The sequence below is a fragment of the Conger conger genome, chromosome 1, assembly GCF_963514075.1.
Source record: "Conger conger chromosome 1, fConCon1.1, whole genome shotgun sequence".
Taxonomy (NCBI): domain Eukaryota; kingdom Metazoa; phylum Chordata; class Actinopteri; order Anguilliformes; family Congridae; genus Conger; species Conger conger.
In genome coordinates this window covers 63334735-63357008 of record NC_083760.1, presented here as the reverse complement: position 1 = coordinate 63357008, position 22274 = coordinate 63334735, and the positions used below count along the sequence as shown (strand labels likewise).

Sequence of the window (22274 nt, the reverse complement as noted above, 5' to 3'; positions counted from 1 at the left end):
AGAGAGAGAGAGAGAGAGAGAGAGAGAGAGAGAGAGAGAGAGAGAGAGAGAGAGAGAGAGAGAGAGAGAGAGAGAGAGAGAGAGAGAGAGAGAGAGAGAGAGAGAGAGAGAGAGAGAGAGAGAATATATATTTATTTCATAATTCACTTATATTTCTTTTTTTCCCTCATTTTTATTATTATTATTATTATTATTATTAATATTATTATTATTATTATTTTATATACACTCAATGTGGACATTACCATACTGAATTCATTGTTGTTAACAACTTTATTGTATTTCATGTTGTTTGTATTCATATTCCTATTCCTTTCTGAAAAATATGTCATTCAATTTGAATAGAATTTGAAGATGAGAGAGAGAGAGAGAGAGAGAGAGAGAGAGAGAGAGAGAGAGAGAGAGAGAGCTCTAATGTGGCACATAGTTTGTGTAAACCAAAGTAATTAGCAACTATGTTTTGATGTTAGTTTCTTTGAAAAGAATAAACAGCAAACACAATGAACTTTATACTAGGGTCTGTGAGTTGTATGAGATCACTCTCTCTACCCTGTCACCCATAATGGGGGGTTAGGGATGTGATCTAATACAGTGCATATGTACAACAGTTTGGAACTTGTCAAATGTCTGACTAAAGTTTAATCTGGGTATTTGTGAATTATCAACACTGTTCCCTGTGGCAGATAAAGTAGAATTGTAAAAAAAGAAGTAAAGTATGAATTGCATAAATTTATGCAAACATTAGTTTACATGTCTCTTACAATGAATCTGTACATGATTGAAATCTCTAAATGGTACAGAGTTCAACCTTTCTACAAATCTTAAAGCAATATTGCTTTTTATTTAAAATGTTACTGTTTATAAATGATTTCAAAAAGGAAAATGTCCCTGTGAAAAAGTTTTGGAACCCTTTTGGATTATTCTTTGTTACTTTTTAAAAAGATGATTACCAAGGCCCAGACCCAGGTGATTTACTTGTTGGGGCTTCAATGAGTCAGGTGAGTATAATTCCAGTGCTGAACTTTTTATTCTGAAGTAACCCCATGCCTTCTAAAGTATCCAACTGGAGTGGCTGTTCTGCCTCTTGTAAACAACCATGGGTTCCTCTAAACAGTTAGATAGATAGATAGATAGATAGATAGATAGATAGATAGATAGATAGATCAATAGATACTTTATTCATCCCAAGGAAAATTTTAGGATGTCAAAGGATGTCAAAGGATGTCAGAATGAAGGAGAAGTCTACAAAGAAGGAGAAGTCTACAAAAACTCTCTCAATGTTTCAAACAACCTATTTCCTGTCATAAACATTAGAGAATGGAAGATAAATGGAACAATCAAAGTCAAGGCAAGGTCTGGAAGACCAAAAAGGTTTCAGATAGAGTGGCCCAAGACCTGGTGAGAAATTCTCAGAAGAACCCACACATCACTGCAAAGGAGCTGCAAAAACAAGTAGCAGACAGAGGTCTAGCTGTTCACAGGATAACATTACAACATACTTTAAACAACAAGGCCTACATGGCAGAGTTGCCAGAAAGAATGACCTCAACACAAAATTAAGAGTCTGAAGCCTTTTGGAACAATGTGCTTTGGACTGCCAAAACCAAAATGGAACTTTTTGGCCACCAACAAAGAAGGAATGCTTAGAGAAAAATGGGTGAAGCTTTTGTAGAGAAGAACACCGTGCCAACTGAGGTCGATCCATTATGCTTTGGGGTTGTGTGGCAGTTGGGGGCACAGTAAATATTGTGCAAGTGGAAGGAAGAATGGATTCCACCAAATATCAAAAAATTGTAGAGGCTAATGTTTAAACGTCAGTCCAGACATTGAAGTTGAAGAGAAGTTGAATATTCCAGCATACCTTGAAATCAACCATAAAGTACCTCCAGGAAAGACAGATAAAGATTTTGGAATGGTCACCACGGCCCCCAGACTTGAATATTATTGAAAATCTGTGGGTAGATCTCAAACAGGCCGTACAAAGAATATTTCTGAGCTAGAGGTGTTCTGGTAGGAAGAATGGGGAAACATTCCAAAAGCGACTCTTTGACTCTTAGTTACAGGAGGCGTTAATAAGCTGTTATAGTTGCCCGAGGAGGAGTCACAATGTATTACCTGGCAAGGTTCCAAAACTTTTGCACTTTTCATTTTTTATTATTTTGAAACTGTTAAAAAAGGAAAGTTTGCTTTAACATTTGAAGAAATGTGTCCTGTTGTACTATTTAGCAGTCAAGTTCTCTTCTAGTCAGGTTCTGTGTTTTTCTGTAATCTGTTTTATGTCTAAGTCCCCAGTGTTTTAGCTTTTTGTTAACCTCTATGCTTTCCGTAGTCTGTCTGTCTCCCCATTAATTCCCTGTCATTCATTTCACCTGTATTCCACTCCCTGATTGTTACTCACCTGATTCTTGTTGCCTCTCATTATCTTCCCATATACTATATACCTGTCTGTTTTGTTTGTTCAGGGCTAGTTCGTCTTTCTGTCATTCTGTTCCCTACCCCAGTTCTAGCTTCATCTACCCCATGCCTGTGCCCCTATTATTATCTGTCTGGTTCTGCTCTGCTCTTGGATTTTCTGTTTTTTTTATTCTCTGCCTGTTTTTAGACTCTGTTTTGGATTTTTGGATTTGTACCATTGCCTGTTTGGACTTTCTCCTGGTTCTTGAACTCGATTATCCCTTATGTATTTTTGATTATCCCTTATGTGCCCGTCTGCCTTGCCTTGCCATTGCTTGTTTCTGGATTGCATTTTGGATCTGCCCCCTGTTAATAAGACCTGCCATTCACTTTACCCCTGAGTCGGCTTTTTGACACAAATATTTTCACACTACTGTAGTCTTGTTTTTACAGGTGGGCTTTTAACTCTTGTGAAGTGCACTCTGTTAGGCTATGAATCTGGAGCAAAGTACTACATGTAACATCTTGGCTATACTGGGGTAAAATCCAACAGAGACCCTTGCCATGCTGAAAGAAGTGTACAGGGAGCAGGCAATTTCCCATGCATGTGTCTTTGAGTGGCACAAGTGGTCCAACTAACAGCAATGCTTGGATTCCTATTCCAGAGGCATGGTGGAAAGCAGAAGGTCACTTTGGCTTTTGTCCCGGGAAGGATAACTTTGCAGAGGTTAACAACAAGATCTCTGGTCATCTTTGCACTCAGAGCTTAAACAAGCTGCATTTGTTTTTGCAGCCTCTAACGTGAACATCGGGTCTTGCCCTTAGCACCGAGCCGTAGGCGACTGTGTTAAGAGAGGCGATGGGGGAGATCTGAAGGCAATGGCAGCTGGTGGCCATTTACCTGGGGCGCCATACACATGCGCCCATACATACAGCTCACGCACCTGTACTCACCTCCAACCTCTATAAGCACAAAGGAAAGACGAAACAATGCCAATATTAGCTATATACAAAAAAGTTTATAACCTTAATAAGCTTAATAAACTATATAGGTTTAATTAAATAAAGAAAGACAATAATGAAGCTGAGAAACTGAGTTGGATAAATTCACTGAGTAAAACCTGGAACCCTTACAAAACTAGAACTATTAACACTGAAGTAGGTTAAAATGAGCTGTTCCTGGTTGTACTCAGTGATCCTGCTTCCTGATATTTACCCCTGAATGGGAAATAAGGAAAATAAATGAAACAACACGGGTAACGGAAACGGCTAATGAAACGGGCGAACCTCTCCAGTCCCTAAAAGCTAAAAAATGAAATGGCAGCTTCAATAATTGGGTTCTATTGTTCCGTGCTTGTTTCCAGTTTTACAGTATTGGTTTACTGCAGGTGGACATCAGGGGGGCTATATCGTAAATGTCACTTGTGTTCTTTTCAAATGTAGTTCTGTTGTTCTGCCAGCAGTTTAAACCAGTGCAGGGTATAAGTGATCATATAATAAACTACAACAAAAGCTGAATACTCACGATTTGCTCTAACATGACACTGGCTACATTCTGCATGCCGATAGACAGGGGCTGCTTGTAGCCGAAACCTCTTCCAAATTCAACCATCTGAAGATCGCTGGGGTTCCGGACTCCCTCCAAACCAACTAACAGCAATGCTTGGATTCCTATTCCAGAGGCATGGTGGAAAGCAGAAGGAAATTGTGAGGAAACAAGAAAAAACTAAACAATGAGCTCCTCCAAAGCCTCTGTTCTGTTCTTGTGCAATTCTCTACCTTCTCTTCTGAGGCGGTCTGATTCTGCCTCTAGCTTCTTAATGTCGACATCAAATCCATCTGTGAATATGATCAGGATCTGGGGGGAAACAAAACAAAATGACAAAACAAGTCGTCCAGAGAAGTCAGAATAAGGAAAGTCGACTGACCAAAAGGGTGCATCACATAATAATATAAGTAATGACCATATTTAATGAGTATGGTGCTACATTTGTAGATGTAAGGAAATGTATTAAATTACTCAGTCCTGATACATTTTTGTCATTTAAATTTGGCATTTCCATCCCCACCCGGTGCTCATATATGCTCCCTGTTGCCAGCTCAGGAGACTGAACCTAACTGCATGTTCTCCTCAGATAAATATTGTGCCAGCTAGCTTTTCCTTTTCACAGTACAGCCACAAGCTGGACACATGTAGGAGGAGACCCAATCATACATGGGCACAGAGAGAAAGCCCAGAGCAATAAACACTGGCAACTGAATCCCTCCCTTACATCCCTTGGGCAACACAAAGCCAATTGTGTACCACCCCTGCAGGGCTGCCAGCAAGTTACCACTAGTATGGGCCAGATCTCAGGCCATGGTGTTCCCCCAGTTTTTACTGAGAAAATCCACATGAGCTTCACATGAGTTTTAACATGTTAAAATCACATGGGCACATCATTATTTTCTGTCATGTCCTGTATCTCCACACTGAATTCCAGTGGTTAGCTCACCTTCACACCAGCGCGGGATTGTTCCTGGAACTTTTTAGAGAAGGCCTGCAGCAACTGCACATTAAAGAAGGTTGTCCTGGAGGTCGCCAGGGCCACCACCTTCTGGATCACCAGCTCATTATACAACTCAAACTTATAATCGTCAATGACCCTCCCATCCTCCTCAACCACCAGGAAGCCAATTCTGGGCTTTATTCTTTTGTCTTCAAGGCAGCAGAGTTCACCCAGGGAGGATACATATCGGACGATGTCAGGAAAGTATGCCTTAAACTTCTGCAGAGCAGATTGGGCCCTCTGGGACATGTCAAATCCAATTCCAATGTCCACAGAGCAGACTGGAGAGAAAAACCATCACACTGTATAAAAGGTTTAACCACCACAACAAATAAACAGTCTTCAATTGTTTTTAATCTCAGGATTTATACTGACAATGTTGCTGCTTATATGCTTTATAGCTAGCCTCTGCACACTATTAGTTATGTGCTTACTTAAGTGTTTACCTTAATATTCCAGTTTTCGTTCAAGTTAAGTTTTACACTTCACATACCATTTGAGTTCCATTTGAAAAGAAACTCTAGGAGCACACAGCACATTATTAGTTCTTATTTTTTGTAGGTAAGTGTGTGCGATAGTGTGTTTTGGAGAAAAGAGACAACCAAAAATGTAATCTGAGATAGTAATATTTAGAAATTTATCAAGCCTAATTTTTAAAGCCAATTCCTGTGCATGCCTCAGCAAATTTGAACACATAGCACGAATGTCAAACCCGACACACACCAGTGGAAAACAGCATATAGCAGAGCAATTTAAAAGCAGAATCATATTGAATTGATATTGCTCCAAGTGAGATGGTATCAAATACCGTATGTTATTTTCTACTATGAAAAAATTGAATAAATATTAAAGGCAAATACTGTCAAGCTGGTGTTATTATATTATTATATAATCTCATGTTGCAACATAAATGTAGAGCTGTATTACTGTACCTATATTGTGTTTTGTGATTTATTTCTGTCTCAAGTATTTTTTTGAAAAAGATAAAAGCCAGGAAAAGGATTTGGTGCAGAGTGCCATTCAGGAGAATGTGCACTGAAAATCATCCAAGCAAATTTGGCATAAATTTGATGGAATTATTGACACAAATACTAAGCCATTATTGTTTGTTAAGTGATGGCTGAGGGGGAGGGCCATTACTGATTGATGGATATAGACATTCTTTCACAATACAGGAAAAAGAGTGACAGGAAAACAAGGACCAAATTAAGGGTCCAGCATTACGTCAGTGATACATACACGGAACATTAGATCTTTCCTATGTGGTCTAAATATTAATAGGGATCAAAGCTTCCAACCTGTGGCTTCATAATTTGGGTGTGTGCATGCACCTGCACAATCAGTAGATCTGGTATTCATTATTCATATCCTATTATAATCTCATTTAATCTCATTATATATACAAAAGAAATGTTGTCAGGACAAATTTTACCTTCAACAGTAATCAAACGCTGATTTTAATTCTTACTATCCATTTTAGTTTCCTGAAAAGCAAATTGTATATGAAGTGTTGGTAAAATTGACAATTAAATTTATTTTTTTTGGGTAGGGAAGACGAGGGAACAACCAAAAACGTTTAGGTTTTTTGCCAAATAAAAAAATATGTCCACATATTAGAGCATATATAGAGAATATTTTTCATGCAGAAGGAAGATTTTGCCATGACTATAGACCATTGGTATAGTTCTAGGACATTCCTGGTGATTACAGTTCAGTCGAAAGCAGCGGGAGTGAAACTGATCCAATGGGCAAGTTGAAACAGCATCCAAAATATCTGAAAACGGACTGGAAAAAGCTTTGTTTAATATAAGTCAAAAGCTCATGAATCCAACATTTCTTACCGTTTACATTTTTCATGTGAAAATGTATAGTAGAAATTGTCTATAATGTTGTCTGTACTTATCGCCTATGACACAATTTATATGAAAATAATGTCTCGTAAAAAATTGATAAGAGCAAGCGCTAAATCAGACTGAATAAATGCATGGTCTACATGGAATATGCAACGTTACATTAAACGTTATTTTGGCTGATACTTTTCTAATAAGCGTGATATTGGCTCAGGTGGTACGAGCAGTTGTCAGGCACTCAGAGGGTTGTCGGTTCAATCCCACCCTGGGTGTGTCGAAGTGTCCCCGAGCAAGACACCTATCCCTATATGCCCTTGATGAGCTGGTTGCTGCCTTGCATGGCGGCCAATCGCAATTGGTGTATGAGTGTGTGCATGAATGGGTGAATGAGAAGCATCAATTGTACAGCGCTTTGGATAAAGGGGCTATATAAATGGCGGCCATTTACCATTTATAACAGGCAGGGGCATGTTGGAACACAGCTAGTTGTACTCCAGCAAGGCTCCCAGTTTCTGCTTGCTGTTAGTGACATGTATCAAATCTATACAGTCTTATAACCCACAAGACAGTGAGTTAAATGACATATATGTGGAGTCTATGGCAGTCACATCTCATCAGTTATTTAAAAAATGCTTTGGTGAAACAACATTACTTTCACAGACTTTAACTCTTGATTAACTTTTCAAATTGTCTGATCACTCACAGATGAGGTGTGTTGCTATAAAAACAAACCCATCATTGCAAATGCAACTATGTAGAATCCTCATGTTTAAACATACCCCGTGCTTGTTTGTGCCCCGGTCTCCCCTAGTCCTCAACAATAGAATGTTACTAAGTGAGACAGTTGGATTCAAAGTATAATACGGTTTGTAAGTTATAATTGTAGATAATAATTGTAAAATTAATAATAAATATAATACATATAAAAGTTTTACTTTGTTTTGTTCTAGACCCTGCACTACAATGACACATTTCCATGTTTAGTATAGTCTACCTTCAGGCTTCTGAGGGGGATCGCATATGGTTTCCACCAAACGTTCCTCGATCTTCTTCATCACGTCAAATTGGTCAACAGTGAAAATCCTGTCGTCGGACTCCGCAATATTCTTCAAAGTCTGCATAGTGATGTTATTACCCACACCGATGGCAAGCACATTTATGTTCATGGACCTTAAGACCCTGGCTTCAGGCTCTACGCGAGTCCCGTCATGGGGGTCCCCATCTGTGATGACCAGCAGGTTCTGAGGTACATTCTGGTTAATCCGGCAGCCATGGGAAGACTGAAAGAACTGCCTTATAAAGTATAGAGCGCCGCCGATCAATGTTTCTTCCCCCGTAATTTGATCTATGGCCTGGATACTGTCATTGGTTATACTGTCGTACTGGTTAAGATAAAAGTGTCCACGTTGCTTATCGCTGAACTGCGCAATCCCTATTCTCACACTTTCCTGGCTTACCCGGAATCTGCCTGCCAGTTTTGACACAAAGTCCCTCATCTTTGTAAAATCGTTTGGATCAATGCTATTGGATCCATCCATAAGTATAACCAGATCAGTCTTCTTGTCACACACTGGATGGGAGAAACAATAACAATGTTAAAACAATGAAAGAGAGAACATTTTAATTAAAATTACATTTAATGCTCATCCAATTCGGAGTGCTCAATCACATTCATCAGCATTATTTGCTGCCACCTCTACTATTGATTCAAGAGTTCAGGAGAGCAGGTGATGTTAGCTGTTAACAGTACTGTAACAAGCCAACAGAATTAATTTTATTAATAAAACCATTTGACTATTCGATTAGTTTTTGTCATATATCAATTGGCACACAATACATACAATGTTATATTCCATACTACCACATACTATATACATTCAAAAGTTTGGGGTCAGCTTTTTCTGATTTAATATTTAATTTTCTCCGCTTGTAATCAAACAATTAATATGTTGTGAAAGCACAGACACAGAGCTTTTATTATACATTTTGGTTTCACCATGTAGTATTTACAGTGGTTTTTATATGTAGTCCCCCATTTCAATGTTTGAGACAAATTAACATAATGTCAAATAAAAGAGTCATGTTTTATATTTGGTTGCATATCCTTTCCATGCCATGACTTCCTGATGTCTGTGACCCATCAACATCATTAGAGTCTGCATATCTTATTTTCAGGTTGTTCTAGAAGTGATACTAAAAAATTTGAATAGATCTCAATTGTAATTGGGTGGTGGGACTAGATTCAGCTGTAAATTATGCGGATACAGTATGGAACACGTTTGTTGGCTAAATGCCTTTATGTCATCAAGGGTCCAAGGTATCAAATGAGCCCCAAACCATCATGCTGCTGCCAGATATGCAGTAGATACTACAATAATTATTTATGCTGACAAAATTTCCTGCTGAACTCAATGGACTTTTGACCACAAATTCATTGTTTTATTACAAACAGAGAAAAGTAAATATTCAATCAAAAAAAGCAGAAAAAGACAAAGTGAACCCAAACTTTTGAATGGTAGTGTCTGTAGCTATATGTTCTCTTAGTGTCCAAATTTAGAAGACCATAACTCAAAGAAACAGATTTATCCTTTTGTATGATGATCCTTTTAGTATGTTTTTGTCCATTACAGGAATGTTTTTCCCTAATAAACCGTTTACTCATTTACCAATTTCTTTCCCCATTAATGATTATGTTCATGCATCTGTAGTTCCTATATACAGTCCAGGCGATGAGACTGGCACGCATCCAAGTGAAATTAGAACAATGACAGAAAGTGGGAAGCCACACATTGTGTGCCTACCTGGTTTTGTTTCACCACACAGCATATTGGACAGGTTTTTGTAGAGCACCTCCAAGGCTTCATAACTTGTCACAAAGGAGACCTTTTTTGGATCCCCTGCCATGACTTCCAGTTCCTCCTCCTTAGCTCCTTCCACTCCAATGCTGTAAATATTGATGCCCTTCTCCCTCACTGCCGTGGACCACACTGGAAGATCATCTGGATCTGTGGCCTCCCCATCTGTGATCACCATCAGGATCTGAGGAATTTTCTCAGCACCACGGCCACCGTGTTTTGGTTCAAAGAAGTCTAGTGAGTACTTCAAGCCCTGGGCCGTGTATGTGTCACCAGTAGGTGGCTCCAGGTTGGCAATAGCTGTTCGAACTTCTCTTTTGGTGTAGTACTGGTTCAAAGTAAAACTGCTTTTGGCTTCGTTAGAGTACAAGATGGTTCCAAACCTTGTACCATTTTCCCCAACATCTGTGTTATTGACCACTGATGTCATGAATTTTATAATGCTCTGGAACTGAACGTTGGAAATGCTGGTTGAACCATCCACTAGAAAGATTATGTCTGCAACCCCGGTCCTCTTGCAGTCTGTTTAAATCCATGAAAATTAACAATAAATTTGGTACTTGTCTGACAGAATAATATTGCCCATTACACAGCAGTATACATACATTATAAAACAATTACTTTTAGCATATTTGAATACTTTAAAAACACATTGTGAACAAACTATACTCACCAGGCTCAGGGTGGCAGAGTTTATAGTGAAAGTCTTTTATTAAAGGTTGGAGACTGTCAAAGTCCTTCACAGGGAAGATCCTTTCCCGGGATCCACTGATCTCCTGTAACTGAGTGTTGTTGGCGTTGAGCACTCCAATTGAGTAGATGATTACACCACTGTTTCTCAGCTTTGCAGCTGGCTTTGCTACGTCATCATGGGCCTTACCATTAGTGATCACAATCAAGAACTTCCTAACATTTAAACGCCCTCCCTTGGGTGACTCAAAGTACTGTGAGCTGAAGGACAGTGCCTGTCCTGTGAGAGTCCCTCCTTTCAACTGGCGAATGGAGCTGATAGCCTGTTTAATTCTCCCTTTGTCATAGGAATTGTCCAAGCGGAATTCTTCTTGCGATTTATTACTGAACTGCAAGACACCTACATGGAACTTGCTAGAACCTATTTCAGTCTTGTCCACTAGAGACTGCATGAACTTCCCTATCTTCTCGAATTCAGTGTGGCGGATGCTACTTGAACCATCAATCAGGAACAAAACATCTCCTTCCACATCCTTGCAAACTGTGAAGAAAAAAGAACATGTACACAGTAAATTAACAGGTTTTAAATTCCCAGTGTTATGGTTCTGGTGTGAAATGTCATATGATAAACACCACCTAGTATAAGGAGGCTGCAATGTAAAGTGTAATATTATTGTTGACTGTGTCAAACGCCCTGGTAATGCTGTTTTCTCAATCCGGGATATTTGCAAGATGTGCATGCACGGCAAATTTGCTGGTGTTAAAAGTCTGGTGTTGAGGTTTGTAGAGTGAAAATCTCATGGAGTTGGTGTTAAATTTCATATGATAATCACCACCTGATGCAAGTAGCCTATAAAATAAGGTGTAAGATTTAAAGTGTTGACCATATCAAACGACCCCGTAACCATACATTTTATTGGCATTCGTTTTTTATAGACTTATACATACAGTATAAACCAGCTTGGTAATGCAAATATTTTATCAGCCAATCATGTGGCAGCTGTTAGGTTTCATGTTGTGCATGTATTGTTTTCTGTATATGTTGTTAGCGTTTCCGTATTTTTGTTACCGTGCACACCGTAGTCTCCCTGTCACTTCATTCATTCGTTTCACCTGTTTTCACTTCCTGATTGTTTTCCCCACCCCTGATTGTTATTTACCTTTCGTTACCAAACCCCTTTGTTAGTCTTGTTCGTCGCCAGATTGTTATGTGTTTACTCAATACCTTCCACCGTTTCCGGCTTGGTATCTGTTACGACCTGTTTCGCCCCCGACCACCGAGTTTTGCATATCCCATTTATCTGACTTTGAACCGTAGTTTTTCTACCCTTTTCCATACCTCGACTTTTGTTTCTGTATTTTGTTTTTGTCTGATTAGCCCGTTTGTTTTCGACCCTCCACTTGTGACCTCGACTACTCATTGGATTACCTCTGATACATCCGTTTTCTGGAATTCCAACCCATTGCCTGAACTTTTGATTACAAACTGCTTGATCTCTGTTGCATCTGTTTGCTGGCTCTTGACCCTCACCTGTGTAACCTGCTACCTGAAAATAAAGACTTTTATTACCAGACAATTCCTGTCTTGGTCTCGCATCTGGATCCTCCATTCTGAGTCCCTGATAGGCAGCAAGTAAATGCATAAAAGCATGCAGTTTTTCAGAATTGGGGAAGAAATGTGAAGTGACTTTGACCATGAAGTGATTGTTGGTGCCAGACAGGGTGGTTTGAGGATTCATGCACAACATCCCAAGAGTTTGCAGAGAATGGTGCGAAAAAACAAAAAACATCTAATGAGCAGCAATTCTGCAGGCAGAAACGCATTGTCAATGAGAGAGGTCAGAGAAGGGCCAGACTTGTCGAAGCTGACAGTAAGTCAAGTAACCATGCGTTACAGCAGTGGTATGAAGAGCATCTCTGAACACACAATGCTCTAAATGGATGGGCTACAACAGTTAAAAAAAAAGAAGTTTAACAAATAGCTAATAAAGTGCTCACTGAGTCTATTATGTTGTGTTTTTCTGTCTCAGTCATATGTTGTTAAAATCCATTCCCCAGATTTTAGTACATGATTGAATATTTATCATGGCGGCACGAATGGTGCTGTAGGTAGCACTGCCACCTCACAGCAAGGCGGTCCTGGGTTCGAATCCCCGTTGGCAGGGGCCTCTCTGTGCGGAGTTTGCATGTTCTCCCCGTGTCTGCGTGGGTTTCCTCCGGGTACTCCGGTTTCCTCCCACAGTCCAAAGACATGCAGGTTAGGCTGATTGGAGAGTCTAAATTGCCCATAGGTATGAGTGTGTGAGTGAATGGTGTGTGTGCCCTGCGATGGACTGGCGACCTGTCCAGGGTGTATTTCTGCCTTTCACCCAATGTATGCTGGGATAGGCTCCAGCCCCCTTGAGACCCTGTTCAGGATAAGCGGGTTAGGATAATGAATGAATGAATGAATATTTGTCATACTGCATGGTTTCAGATCATTAGACAAAGGGAACCTGAGTGAACACAAAACACTCTGACAGCACAGAACCACAGCAAGAGCCATTCTCCAAATGAAAACTTGGAACAGTGGCGAATCATTACATTACATTATTGGCATTTGGCAGATGCTCTTATCCAGAGCGACGTAGTTGATTAGACTAAGCAGGAGACAATTATCCCTGGAGCAATGCAGGGTTAAGCGCCTTGCTCAAGGGCCCAACGGCTGTGCAGATCTTATTGTGGCTACACCAGGATTAGAACTACCGACCTTGCGTGTCCCAGTCATTTACCTTAACCACTACGCCACAGGCCGCACCAGGAAGTGTCAAAAGATCCTAGATGAACATTTAAAAAACTGCAGGCCTCTCAGTCAGGGTGAGGGATAAAGGAACCAAATGCAGACTCAGGGACAAGGTGAATACGGCAGGCTTTGTTCAGAACAGGCAAATCAAGAACGTAATCCAAGTACAAGCAAAGTCCAAAAACCAGGTAGTCAGTCCAATAGCAGGGCAGCGGTATAGGACAGCAGCAGAATCCTAAATAAGCAGGCAGACTTTGGTAACGGGTTTGCAGTCCACACAGACGGAAGTACAAAAACAAAAATCCAGAACCAGAATACAAAAAATCCAGATAGGTGGTAAACAGGAAATCCAAGCAGAACAAGAACAGAATAACACAGGTAAAGGAAACGGGGGTATATATATATATATATATATAAGGAGTGGAAGGCGGAGACACAGGTGATAAGAATGAGCTGCCAGAGCAGAATTGACTAAGACATAAGACACAAAGTGAAATATTAGGAGGGGGAGTGAATAAAAAGAAAATACAACAGCAAAAGGACATGGACATGACACTCTCTAGCCTCAGTACCCCCCACCTCCGACCAATTGTTGTCAGTCCCTGGAGTGTGTAGCTATGAGATACATACCTGCTTCAGAGCAAATGTCTCTGACAATCTCAAGTTTGATGGATGTCAGAGCAGCAAAGTCATTGACAAAGAACTTCCTCTCTTGAGAACCAGCAATCTGCAGCAGCTCATCCTCGATAGCATCCTTCACTCCAATGGCATAGATGGTAATACCCTGATCACGCAGCTCTTTTGCTGGCTGCTTGACCGGGTCAGAGTCAGAGGAGTTCCCATCAGTGATGACGATGAGAAACTCTCGCACCTTCTCGCCCCGGCTCTCGGAGGCTTCTTTGAACAGTGGGGCCATGAAGGTCAGCGCTTTCCCAATATTTGTCCCCCCACCATCCCGTGGGACATTGTCCACAGCGGTCTCCAGGGAACTGCTAGTGGTGTGCACTGTCAGACTAAATTGAAGTTTGGGGATATCTGCAAATTTCACCACTCCAACCCGTACATAGTCTGGCCCAATTGTGAAAGTGCCCAGAAACTCTTTGATGAACTTTTGCATGTCCTTGAACGGTTCTTCCTCGATGCTCCCAGACTCATCAATCAAGAAGTAAATGTCTGCTGCCTCCAGCTGACTACAGCCTGAATTATCCAGGATATAAGAGTGAGAGGTGATCAAAGTGAGAAAGACGGTGTGAAAGAGAGTATAGGTTCAGTAGAACAAAAATAATGCTGCACAATACTCACATTAATTAATTTGACTGTTATTACCATTTTGATTGACTGCAATTATTTTCTGGAAACAACATTTAATCGCTAATTAAATTGAATTAAGGTCACATAAGTATCACATTTGTGATAAACAATAATTGAAAAGGCTCTGCTGTACATGCTATACACGACACCAATCATTCAGTCAGTCAGTCAGTCAGTCATTCAGAGAGTGATTGAACAACTGAGTGAATGATTGGTCTTTCTAGGACTGTTTCTTCCAGTCACAAAAATAAGAAGCTTTGCATTTTATTTACTTCCCAGTAGATTGGTTACCTGTTTTCAGATTGAATCTTGTGACTGGATCAACAAATGCTGTTTGTACGATGTCATGACATAAAAGCTTCTGAAGATCTGTCTGAAGCGTCAGTAGGCTGTCAGCCTTGAAGACGTACTCCCGGGCAGGGTGGGAGGCGATCTGCTTCAGTTCATTAGGATCAGCATCCTTCCCCCCTATAGCATATACAGTAACCCCTGTGCGGCGCAGGGCCACCGAGGCAATGCTGACATCATCCTGGGACTTGCGGTCAGTGATGACAATGGCCAGCTGCTGCACCCCCTTCCGACTCCCTGTACTCTTGCTGAACATGTATTCACGGGTAAAGTCCAAGGCAGCGCCAGTCTTAGTGCTACCCTCTTGGTATGGCAGCATTTTAATGAACTGCAGAATATCATCCTTCTCTTTAATGCTGTTCAGGTAAATGACAGCTTTTGCAGCATCGCTGTACAGGACGATACCCACCCTCACTTTCGTGGAGCTAATATCAAGGCCACCTACAATGAGGGAGATGAACTGTCGAACTAGCTGGAATCCTTTGCTGGTGGACTGGTCCACAATGAAAACAATGTCAGCCATTTGGGCTAACCTGCAATCTGAAAAAAGATTAGTGGTGGAAGAAAACTATTGGTATGACTGAACATATGAATAGATTGTGCATTATGACACAGAACATATTCATTCAGCAGAAGAAATGATGACATGATGCTGATATTCAATAAATAAATAAATCTTAATTGTGATGTAAGCCAGTCATAAGTAACATTTGGTCTCATGCGCTGGTCAGCTTGCTGACTTCCCCCTCCCGGAGCATGCATTGTTAGCCCCCACCTTTTGGCACACATGCCTGTGGGGGAGAGCTACAGAAGGATTCCTGGAGCCCCCTTCTCTCACATTCCTGACAGGTTAGAGTACAGGAATACTGGAGATGGCATAAAGATGTTTCATGATAATCCCAGGCCAGAATATAGTAATGTTTGGTGTTATTCTGATTGGTTCAGTGCGACTGGTGTAATGGTCTAGTTTTTGTAACAGTCTACCTTTGATATCATAACCATTCAGGAGCCGAGGGGAAACGGGGCAAAAGCTGTCTCTGTAGAAGCCATTTGTTTTAGCTCCCTGACCAGTTTGGGAGTTTGGCTGTAAATTATAGATGGGTGACCCGTTTTTAGGGTCAAGAACTAAGGCCTAGATTTTGGAGATACGGAGAAGAAACCAAGCAATCTGGGGTGTCTCCTTTCCTTTAATTGACCCAAATTAGGTTTATCCAAAAGGTATATTACCATGAGAGGCACAAATACATATTTACAGCATAATGCAGTTATCATGAAAACTCCCAACTACAGCATTCATAGATATGATGGGGCGACCTTAAGGTCAGGAAGGGCTGCCATTTGTGAGGGGCCTCAGAGCTGGGGTTTCTGGTCAATGTTGTTTAGACTACCTTTTGGGGAGTTTCGGGAAGGGAAAGATGTATGAGTGGTCCAAGGGCAGTTGGGTCATGGGAAAAGAATCCTCCAGAACATTGGTGACCTCCCGGTGACCCCATACCTGGTCACTACCAAGGGGGCAGACTCCGGACAATGCCACAGTCATTACACCGGTGACTGCGGTTAGATTAAATATTCAAAACTGCTATTAAGATGGTAAATAGACCCGGTAAAACCTTGAAAACATTGCCCATGTGATCCTTGTATTATTGCATTAAGTCTTATGTAATGGTAACAGGAATTGCATGTAAAATGGAGGGTAATCTAGGGTAATCTGTTTGGTATGGATGTGATCTGGTAAAATCAAGGAATCAGATGAGATACATTTCCTACCAAATGGAGTTTAATAAACCATAGTTTCAGTAACTCAAGGGAAAACCTGCATGTCCTCTCTTGGTAATCATCTCATTTTCCCTACTTAACAACCCCCAAGGGTGGGGGTCTAAATTCCAGATTTGACCACCCCTCCAGGTTGATTTATGGCACTGCCGCCTGGTTTCAAACGTATGATTTGGCATAAAAGCAATCTGGGAAGATCGTATTCGACTTCCCACACAACATGTCTTGGGTATATAGGTATGTATGTATGTATGTGTAGCAGGGGAAGATAGCACTCGACTTCCCACACTGTGCATACTCTGTATATCTGTGTAGCGAAAGCAGGCTGGCAAGCTTAATATTTACTCTGTAATTCTTATTTCCAATTTGTGTATTTTGTAATGGACTGGGCGGCACGGATGGTGCAGTGGGTAACACTGCCGCCTCACAGCAAGGAGGTCCTTGGTTCCAAACCCCCTCGGCCGGGGCCTCTCTGTGCGGAGTTTGCATGTTCTCCCCGTGTCTGCGTGGGTTTCCTCCGGGTACTCCGGTTTCCTCCCACAGTCCAAAGACATGCAGGTTAGGCTGATTGGAGAGTCTAAATTGCCCATAGGTATGAGTGTGTGAGTGAATGGTGTGTGTGCCCTGCGATGGACTGGCGACCTGTCCAGGGTGTATTCCTGCCTTTCGCCCAATGTATGCTGGGATAGGCTCCAGCCCCCCTGCGACCCTGTTCAGGATAAGCGGGTTAAGATAATGGATGGTTGGATGGATGTAATGGACTGTGATATTCTAAAGCTAGTAACCTACCTGTTTGCAAATAAACTATTTTGTTTGTAACTTGCGTGATCTCCATGACTCTAATTCATTTTGTACCTTTTTCAGCCTAAATTACAACTGAATACTCAGGGGGAAATGGTGGCTAAAGACCGACCGATCGGCGGCTTGGCACATATGTGGTAGTTCTAAGCCGTGAGGCCATCAAGTTTCTGCCCATTAAAGGATCGGTGACGCACGGCTCTTGTAATTTGGTGCGAAGGGAACCCATGGGCGTTACGGCGCTGGTTCCTATCAAATTAACTCTAAGGAGCCCACACAATGCTACGACAACCTGGGCTCGCAATCATGGCAGTTTCCCATGTATTGTGTTGGCTGGACCCTCAGCCTCTGCGTTCTCCACCGAACTGAGATTTCAGCAATAATGCTAATCCCGGGAGCATATATTGAGTAATGGTGGCGCATGTACGAGTCAAGTGTAATCACTCCCGAGGTCCGCGTAAGTTACAAACTCAAATTTCTAAATTATATTTTAAATGGAGTCAGATAAATGAGTAAATAGTAACCACTGAGCTTACAATACGGCCCCGTTTGAGAACGGAGAATATTAAGAATTGTACTGATCCGTTTCAGGCCAGTCGTAAGCGGGATATGGGGCAGGTCAATCCATATCCGACCCGTGGCAACAGACCCAGTATATTCTTAAACGTAATTGTGCTCTGTTCTTGGACGGAGGATAGTAATAACCCTACTAATGTTCTCCCAGCAACGCCAGAAGGACAAGCACACAAAACCCCCTTCGGCCCTCACTAAATTCCATCATTGGGTTAGGGTGGGGTTTTACAGTGACATAAACTCAAAGCAAGATCTGGAAATAGCAGGAACCTCTCTTAAAATGGAGAATATAATGCTATTAGAAAAGCTTAAAATGATATGAACCAGGCCAGATGGTAAACATGCAAATGTGAAAAATAAATTAAATTTAAAAATTAGACAAGTGAAAGAGTCAAATCACCTGAAGGCCCTGCTGCGAGTCCATCAGCTTTCTCAGATTCAATGATACTTTTTATCTCCTGGGATATCCCTACAATGTTCTGTGATGGAATCTGGAACACATAGTGTGATGAGGCCATAAGCTCCAGCTCCTCTCTGTTGGATTTAGGTAGTCCAATGGAGATGACAGTCACCCCATCAGATTTAATTGATTCTGCGGCCCTCTCCATATTGTCCTCTGACTCCCCAGCGGTGATGACCACCAGAAACTGCTGAAAGCCTTCAGCAATCCGGCTGCCAGCATCTGTGTTGAAGAAAGTGACGCGAGCATGCTCCAGGGCCTTCCCTAAATGACGATCCCTCCCAGGCCGCAGTCGGAACTTGTTCCTTAAATGAAGCTGGACCTCATCCTTGGTTTGATACCGGTTCAGCCGGAACTCCTCCTGACTGTCAGAGCCAAACTGTGCCAGGCCAATCCGGTGTGCCTCACTGCCAACATTCAACTGGCTGACCAATCGGTTCAGGAGGTTTTTCACCTTTCCTATGTCAGCTGTGCTGTCCACCAGGATGACCACATCAGCAGATTTTGGATCTAATGTTTAAAATGAAAATTATACTTCATTCAGAATATAATAACATGCAGAAAAATATGTTTGTTCAACACACCAGAATCACTTACAGCACAATATATACTCAGTGAGCACTTTATTAGGTATTTATTAGACTTTTTTTTTAGACTTATTAAGTCTTCTTCTGTTGCTTCCTATCCACTTAGAGGTTAGACACATTATGTGTTCAGAGATGCTGTTCTGTTACTGTTGTAATTTGTGGTTATTTGTGTTACTGTCACCTTCCTGTAAGCTTCCTCTCTGACCACTCATTAACAACACGTTTTTGCCCGCAGAACTGCTGCTCACGGGATGTTTTGTTTTTGGCACCATTCTCTGTAAACTCTAGTGACTGTTATGCGTGAAAATCACAAGAGATCAGCAGTTTATGAGATACTCAAACCACTCTGTCTGGCACCAACAATCATTCCACGGTCAAAGTCACTTAGATCACATTTCATCCCCATTCTGACATGTGGTCTGAACAGCTGAACCTCTCAACCATGTCTGCATGCTTTTACGCATTTAGTTGCTGCCACATGATTGGCCGATAAAATATTTGCATTAGCAAGCTGGTGTACAGGTCTACCTAATAAATTGCTCACTGAGTGCAACTGTGAATGACTGTTCAACTAAAGGGTAATAAATTAATAATAAACTTAAAGTGTCTAGCCTTAATTTTAAGTTTTAGTGGACTTGGCAAGATCTTTGGTGACTGTTCGTCACAAATTAATTTTCATACTCCAAGTTTCAGACTTCCATTAGAAACGATTCAATACCCTCAACAAAGCAAATGTTATCTATTAATAATTATGGTTTATTATAATATAAATGCAATGGAAGCTGGCTGTAACTAGTGATTGATTCTCAGAGCTTACCCATCACCACTTATTATAAAATACTGTACCTTGTATCAGTGCTTCCACGGTGGCGCACACAGTTCGTTTGAAACTACGAGTCAGCTTCTGCAGTGTATTGTAGTTGTCAATGCTGATAACGAAGTGCTTGTGTGGGCTGTTGGCGATCTTCTGGAGTTCTTCTTCATTAGCCTCCCCAATGCCAATGGCGAAGATGATGACACCATGCTTCCTGAGCTCCTGAGCAGGAACCTCAACTTCATCAGAGGAGCTGCCATCTGTGATCACCACAGTGATCTGTGGGACATTCTCACTAGCCCGGCTACCCCCAGCCTCAGTGAAGTAGGTAGACTGGAGGAATCGGAGGGCCTTTCCAGTTTTAGTGCCCCCTCCCCTGTGTATCAAGTTGTCTATCTGCTCCAGGAGAGCTTTTTTCTCCATGTGCTCTCCCAGGAGAAACTCCTGATGAGGATCATTACTGAACTGGGCCAGTCCTATGCGCACCTTGTGGATGCCGATATCAAGGCCATCCACAAAGGTGTGTAGAAAATGCTTCATTTTTTTAAATTGATCATGAGCAATGCTTGAGGAACCATCCACAAGAAACACAATGTCTGCTGTGGTGGCCTTTATACACTCTAGAAAAGAAGAGAAAAAGTCTGATGTGCAACAGGAAAATGGTTATTCCTATAATGAGTGTGTAGACAAACAGATGTAAATATGTAAAAAGAAAAATACAATGGGACTATATTTACACCTGGACAAGTGTGATCATATACTCATTTACTTAATTTTCATGATTTATGGAGCATCTGTTTCTATTCAGCTCCAGTTTTAATACAGTACCTGTTTTCTGGGCACCACAGCTGAAAAAACAAGACACCAAGGTCAGAACAGCCACAAGCACCCGTGTTGCCCCCATGGTGGCAGAAGATATGAAACTGTTCTTCATCACAAACAGACACACAGTGAGAGATAAAAAGCAGCTGTTAATTATTTCTTCATTTTCTTCAGTTTTGAACAGGTTTACAAGTGCTGGATGTGATCATACATACCTCAACACTGTTCCCCGGAGTGTGGACAGGACAGATCCAATTCCAGCAATATGGAATTTAGAAGAATTAATACAAATGAATACAAACATATAATTTTCTCCATTTATGAAATGTGAGCCAACAAATATGATTATAAATGCATTTAGACAAACAACATTGGATTCATCAAAGTTTTCGTATGTCGGTTGGTTAGTGGGAACCAAACTGATTTCACACGTGTTCTAAGCTGTTCTTATGGTGTGCATAAATATAAAAGCGCAGTTGTAAAGTTATTTTGTTCTTTTATTATTCCAGTCATTCATATTTTATTTCGATTTTTCAAAAAGTGCCAAAATGATTTGACAAATAAGTAAATTGAATATTATAATTGTTCATATCATATTAAAAACCAGAACTGGATTCAACATTAAAATTGGTGATGCTTCATTCCGATCCTCATTAATTAATGCTTAATTGCAGTTGAATATGAATTCCATAAAACAAGTCTACTATAAATAGGGCACAGAAGTCATAGCTTAAGTATTTGTTGCTATGGCTGACCTGTCTTGATATTACATTTACGTTTATGGCTTTATTAGAAGATTTGATGCGTGGCACACTTGTAGAGAGCATATCTACAAAGACCGGGCGAATTTATTGCAAAGTCTTGTGAGTTGATTCAGACAATGACTCTCCTATAATTTGGCCAAAGCGTTCTTCCAGCGTACACGACTGTCTCTTTAATGAAACTGAATGTTATTACCATTACTGAGCAGAATGCAATGGCGCAAAAATATGTATTTTCAGTCAACTACATTTAATGGCTTCTGCCCCTTGAGAGGTAAATAAGGCAAAAATAATCTCATTTAATTTTCAATTAATTTTCATTTTAAATGTTTCTGTCTGTTAGTTTATTTGTCGTTCTTGTTATGTATTATTATTAATATCCTGTTATCTATCTCCATTACAGTTCATTGCATTCGTCTTCCCCTGTTGTGTCTGTGTCTGTATGTTTCTGAGCCCGAGTCACTCTCCTGTCCTTCTCAGCCTCACGTTTCCTTACTTCCTGCTTTTTCGCTAGTTCATGTTCTTGTAAGGCAGAAATTATTTAAATCTGGAATTGTCACTCAGTGCGCTGGTCGGCTTGATGGCTTCCTCTGGTACGGTGGCAATATGTGGCTGTAAAGTAATTTAACCCCAGGAGCATACACCGTTAGCCCCCATCTTCTCTGCACCCATACGGGCGGGAGACTGTGGGGGAAAAGCTCATGCATTGTTCCCAAAGCAGCTGTCTTGCTGACCCCCCTGTAAATTCCCCTCCTCGTACATTTCTATCAGGGTACAACATCCTTCGGGAAGGTTTCAGGAAGCACAGCCTTTTGGGCCCAGACATTATTCTCTTGGACCCCCCCTTCCTAACTCCCTCCCCCTCACATAGGGGCGGCATGGCTCAGGCAGTAAGAGCGGTCGTCTG

At 41.1% G+C, this 22274-nt stretch overlaps 1 protein-coding gene across 1 annotated transcript in view; it reads right to left on the bottom strand.

Annotated features, from left to right (window-relative positions):
• LOC133140327 (collagen alpha-6(VI) chain-like) overlaps positions 1 to 20708 on the bottom strand; it is a 62927-nt gene extending 42219 nt beyond the window's left edge. Inside the window, exons 1-11 of the mRNA XM_061260189.1 lie at positions 20613 to 20708; positions 19817 to 20404; positions 18324 to 18893; positions 14723 to 15319; positions 13751 to 14317; positions 10322 to 10879; positions 9595 to 10170; positions 7788 to 8363; positions 4890 to 5224; positions 4174 to 4252; positions 3920 to 4065 (exon numbers count right to left, since the gene is read on the bottom strand). Coding sequence (XP_061116173.1) covers positions 3920 to 4065; positions 4174 to 4252; positions 4890 to 5224; positions 7788 to 8363; positions 9595 to 10170; positions 10322 to 10879; positions 13751 to 14317; positions 14723 to 15319; positions 18324 to 18893; positions 19817 to 20404; positions 20613 to 20688 — 4668 coding nt within the window. The 5' untranslated portion in view covers positions 20689 to 20708. The remainder of the gene's footprint in view (positions 1 to 3919; positions 4066 to 4173; positions 4253 to 4889; positions 5225 to 7787; positions 8364 to 9594; positions 10171 to 10321; positions 10880 to 13750; positions 14318 to 14722; positions 15320 to 18323; positions 18894 to 19816; positions 20405 to 20612) is intronic.
• Between the last annotated feature and the right edge of the window lie 1566 nt (positions 20709 to 22274).